Raw genomic sequence first — 5554 nt, 5'->3', positions numbered from 1 at the left:
ATCTTATCGTATTTTAAGAAAATAATTACGTTCATAGACACCGAATTGTTCTCGATACGCTCTGAATCGAAGGAATTTCTATTAGAAAGTTAATTTTACGTGCTTTTCATTAAGTCAATACGGTTGATTGACTTTTCAATGGCTAGAAAGTAGTAATTAAATAAATAAATCTAAAATCTATATCAATCGATGTGTACGTAAACGTGTTGAAAGGACATCAATCACTACCCACGATGCTCCTGATTTATCATAGCCGAACGTGCTGTGCATGTCGACGCAATGAATTAATGAACGCGCTGCGTTTTTTCTTGGATCCGTTAAGAGCCACACAGGGACGAGTCTCCGTGAAAAAGAGACGTTTTTAATTCAGCGTCGACGGTCACACGTGATGGGGACAGGTAACGTGCTAGGAAAGCGTCAAAAACGTGTACTCGGGCAGAAACTAACGAGCAGAAAAGCAGAATCTACTGGGACGTCACGTGCGAACTACGTTACGCTCTTGCAGGGATCTCGTGAATTTTCTTTGCTCAATACATTACGTACGCCCACCGTAATCGCCGCCGCAGCATATGGCTGTGCGAGTGCCGCGATGCCGCAATCCGAAAGGATACCAAAAAGAGAATCATCAGAGAATATCAGAAAGTGATCAATCTTATCTACGGAAATATAGGAAATACAGGCACTGATCAATCTATTATAGAGACAGCCTAATTTACGAGAGTCTCGTTCTCTTTATTATTTTTCTACCCGTTGTAACTACGGATGTCTACTGTTATCTGTAAAATATAAGATGGAGATTACGACGGGAAAGCCACTGACGATTACGAGAGGGAAATCTGGCAAGAAGAAGTGTATCGTTAGATCGCGGGTTCGGGAAAGAGTTCTGACTTCCTACCTTCGATGAGCCATTCACCGGTTGCACCCCAGCCGGTGCAAACGCCGAAGTAACCTATCCCGAATGGTTCCGGGTCGGCGTAGCTCAGGAAAGGATCAGACTCGCCTTCTTTGCCCACCGTAAGAACTCCGTTGCCCCACCTGCGGGTTTTGTAAAGAATAATAAGTATATATAACATCCCACTAATTATGTAGGACCCTTTGGATTCGTACGATACAGACTTGTAGCGAGTTAAAGCACAATAACAATGTACCGTTAAGCCATTAACGACTTTCTAATTATAATAATAAATCTGGCGACTCTAAGCGCCTATATATACCTGATCCAGAAGCCGCGATATTCATCCGCGCTCAGAATGCCGGGCGTTTCCGTTTCCGCTACTTCCGGCTTAGCTCTATTCTTGCGCACGACGGACTTGCTGTTGTTCCAACCACCGATGAAGACCTGAAGAGAGAGAGACGCAGTCTTCAAATTCAACGCTTCGTTGCATTACGGATTTAATTATTACGACGCGCGACGGCGCTTTTTGTGCGCCGTCAAGGAGCCGAAACTCATCGTGCGAGCCAGACTCCGATAGGATCTACGACTCGAAAGGATATCCGCCGCTACTCAAGCATTCTGGATATAATAAAATGCGAGAAAGGGTAAAACAAAAATCTTACCTCATACATGGGATCTCCTTCCTGGGATGCCGTGGTGAGGGCGACGTGGGCATCGTTCGGCGCTTTTATCCGAAACTGAATTTGCCCGGCTGTCACGGGGTAGAAATGATACTCCAATTTGTCCTCGGTGTTAAGCGCTAGAAAAGAAAATAAAGCTAAGCTTTAAGAAGTTGCAGTATAAATCAGATCGAGTGCTGCACGTGACTAATCAGCCGGGGTCGCAGTCGACTGGCGGGGCTGATTACTTAATATTATTACGGATATTTTTCCGCGTCGCGGAGACGCGTCGATGCCGAACATCGAGACATCTCGACGCCAGACCGACCTGTAGCAGTTTCGGTCAAGAAAGTAGGACAGTGCAGGATTCGATCAATATCGCACGTGGCTTATGTTACATCTCACAATAAGTTTCAATGGCAGGTTCCGGAAAGGTCATTCAGCGTAATTGGACCACGTGCACGCGAAAAATATGCTTTTAAGAGGCTCATAAAACATACAAAATGTTATGAATCGTCGTCAAGGATGAGTCACTGTCATTTACAAATGTATAGATACACAAAAAAAATACGTTTGCATAAAGCTAATCGGTCATAAAAATAGACACACCGATAATTTCGATACTGCACGCAAGGTTTTAGAATCACCTCCCGCATTTCCGAGTCGATCGAATTACGAGGTCATAAATACTCGTCCATGATGTGTTAAATAAGCGACGTAATTTTCCGCTGAGACCCATTCGCCGTAAAACAACATCTATAATGAGATTTTAAGGCGCAAAATTTAAGCTTAAATTCAAACGGATCTGATTCAAAAAGAATCTGATCAATCACAGTCGATTATTCTTCTTACTCGATTATGATTGGTCAATTTCTTATGACGTGGGCTTAAACTTCAATTTTACACATTAAAACCTGATTGTAGACGCCATTTAAGAACTGAACAAATCGCTATTCTTAGTCCAGTGACATCATTTTTTTTAATAATTCTATACTAAAAATCCCGATAATGTTTTAGAAAGCGATCGATGTTACTAGAGTCCGATCGAAACTTTTATCGAAACTGAAAACGAACACTTATTACGTGTTGATTTCGATTGAAACCATACAGCTATTTTTTATAAATATTAATTTTAATATGTGTAATTATTGTTACGATAATTAAATTATGATGAATTTATGAAGAAGAAGTACTTATATTTTCTTTGGCCAAAATTGACACACAACTATTTTCGATTTTGGTCGAATTATTGTTTCAATAAATTGAAAGAATGAAGAAAAAGTGCATGTGATATATGGGCATTGTCTACATGTTGCCTTTATAGGATTTTTTTTAATTTTTAATTTTCATCGGTTTCGGTTGAAATTGACATACAGCCGAGTGTTTCAGTTCAGTTTCGGCAAAAGCTTCGGACTCTAGTGACCGCTTACTCTTCCGCTTCGGAATTCTTCGTTTCTCGATTTTGATCCGACGAGGAATCAGAATCGGGCGGGCCTTTGAATGCTATTAGTACTATCATCGTCATAGTTTTCTCACGTGTTGAGACGTGCGCGAGAATCGAAATACGAGATAATACGCGACGTTGAGCTTTTTTCCTATACGTTTCCCATTTATTTTCCCTATTTCGTTCGCTTATGAAAATCGAATAGTGCGCGAACGACGCGGCTACCAACCACAACGTAACGATTATAAATAGTTAGGCGAGTATGTGTCGCGGTCAGTTCACAACGCTGACATCATACGCATCGTAAATGAGGAAAGGGATCGCACGAGGTGGCTTGGCATGGACCTCGCCACGAGAAATTCAGATCCCTCTTAAGGCACTCGTTGTGGCGAATAATATATACATACGTCGCCGATACTAAAATCGAGGCCGTCGCCGAGCGTACCAGATCTAATGCCGCCGTGCTGATGTCATTCTTATTTCGATGTCAATTACTTCACATTACGCGATGTCCGCGATCCAGAACAATCGCGCGCGACGGTCTTCTAATATGTCCAGCTACGACATCTGAGAAAGAAAAGGAGAAAGGAGATCGAGCGCTCGCAACGTCCGACAGAACGCCGATCTAATTATCTGCCTCTCTTTGGGCAATTAGCTAATTATTTCAAATTACGCGGTGTCTTGCTTCGATAATTAAATTAAATTTTAGAGAATTCCTGAACAAGAACAGAGAGAGAGAGAGAGAGAGAGAGAGAGAGAGAGAAGAGAGTTTAAGCGTTCCATGTTGAACTTGAGAATCTTTTTATCGTTGAAGGGATCTCATCGAGTCCTGTGATCGCTTAAATCGCGTTAATTTAATGCGTAGCAAATTGATTAGCTTCTGTAATGTGGGTCGTGCTTCTTTCCCAATTAACATAACAACGCGAGAATTAGAGCCATTGAGTCAATTCGCATTGCGCAACTACGAATGCCGCTGGTTACACTCATCCGAGCGTCGCGCGTGCGAGCGAGTTTCCATTTGGCAAAGTCCTCTTAAGAGGACTTATTTATCTCCACTGAAATCGATCAGTATACCGGTTTCTTCTTCCTTTTCTTTTATAAAAGTAGACAAAGAAGCCAGTGTGCCAGTAAGAAAAGGAAAAATTGTAAACCAATCGCTCCGAGTTTCGAAGAATTGAAATTAGACACGCAATTTATTGCAGTATAGGTTCATTTCTACGAGCCTTGTGTGGCTTTTCTACAATAAGTCAATACCTAAACTTTAAGTCTCAAGCCGTAAGAAATTGATCAATGAAATACGAGAAAAGTAAGCGACTATGATTGATTGATTTCTTACTTAAGGCTTACCATCGTCGAAACCTCATTAATTTCAATTCATGGAAACCCGGAGCGGAAACCCTCGGTTATAGAATTTTTTCTTTTTCTTCCAACCGAGACGAAGCGACGGACGAGACAGAATCTGGCTGGCGCGCGAAAAAACGTTCAATCACGAGTTACACAGGTGATCGTTCAGGTCGTACAAGTATTGTTAAAACACGCCTCGCGACATTTAAGTCCCGCGAAAGAAGCTCTCTGTCGAGAGCGGGTGGAGATGATCTTTGTAATGACCTGAGAGACGGTTTCGTGCTAAATAGTCGCGCGCCCGGTTGATCCTGTGCAGTAAATCGCCGCCGATAGCTCGACGTAACGGTATGTAGAACTATTCGTAGAGCCATTCGCCGTCGTGCTGCCATTGACCTCGCATGGCAACTGTCGGTGTCGCTTCGCCGGCAAGGTGGACCACGGCGTGCAACATGCAACGAGCGTTCTGCTGCTGAACCGTGCTGATATACGTGGCTACAACAGGTGCCACTCTCTCGGCTAGCAATCTCTGCCACCTGCTCTCTCACGCGGAGCACGTCCTTACCGAATTTTCCCCGGTTCGACGTTACGCCGGTCCGAACGACAGAGCCTTCTTTCGCGGGGCTTAAACGACGCGAGGCATGTCTCGACAATATTTGTGCGACCTGAACGATCACCCGTGTAGCTCGTGACTGAACGATTTTTTTTTCATTGTCGGCACAGTATCTTTGGTTCCTTTGTTTTCGAACGGTATTTGTGTCCGCGAACTCGTCTTTCCGTCGCGCCGGTTACGTAAGTGACGAAACAACGCCGTATGTTTCGCGTGAGTTTCGAGGGATCGGGAAAGAAAAAAAAAAAAAAAAACGATCGATGAGTTCAAAGCATCGACGGGCGAGGCTTCATCCGTGCGATTTCGCGAAGGTAAAAGTTGACGTGACGTGAAAGGGCTCGGTCGGCGGGGGAGGTTACGTGTAATGTAATTAGAGCCACGCGATAGACTGCTTGAATTTCACGGTGAGATGAATGGGAAAAGTGTCTGTTCCTAGATTTTCAACACGTACCCAGGGATTCCGTTTTAATTATATCCGAGAAAGATGTACGAGAAGCGCGAATGATAATGAAAAGATAATGAAAGGAACGAGATATTTTAGCATCGTAAACACGACGCGGTGGCATCGATCCAAGAGTATACTTTAAAGAATATATTTAATAGAG

The 5554-nt window shown here is 43.2% G+C and overlaps 1 protein-coding gene across 3 annotated transcripts in view; it reads right to left on the bottom strand.

Moving 5' to 3' along the window:
* LOC108749477 (C3 and PZP-like alpha-2-macroglobulin domain-containing protein 8) overlaps window positions 1-5554 on the bottom strand; it is a 9726-nt gene that overhangs the window by 2367 nt on the left and 1805 nt on the right. For 2 of the 3 annotated variants that reach the window (XM_018488235.1, XM_018488237.1), the window contains exons 2-4: window positions 1558-1694; window positions 1215-1339; window positions 896-1035 (exon numbers count right to left, since the gene is read on the bottom strand). In XM_018488235.1, coding sequence (XP_018343737.1) covers window positions 896-1035; window positions 1215-1339; window positions 1558-1694 — 402 coding nt within the window. Of the gene's footprint in view, window positions 1-543; window positions 574-895; window positions 1036-1214; window positions 1340-1557; window positions 1695-5554 lie in introns of all 3 variants that reach the window. The other variant, XM_018488236.1, reaches the window with a different exon arrangement.

This window comes from Trachymyrmex septentrionalis, unplaced genomic scaffold, assembly GCF_001594115.1.
Source record: "Trachymyrmex septentrionalis isolate Tsep2-gDNA-1 unplaced genomic scaffold, Tsep1.0 scaffold29, whole genome shotgun sequence".
NCBI lineage: Eukaryota > Metazoa > Arthropoda > Insecta > Hymenoptera > Formicidae > Trachymyrmex > Trachymyrmex septentrionalis.
This window is presented reverse-complemented; position numbering and strand designations above follow the sequence as displayed.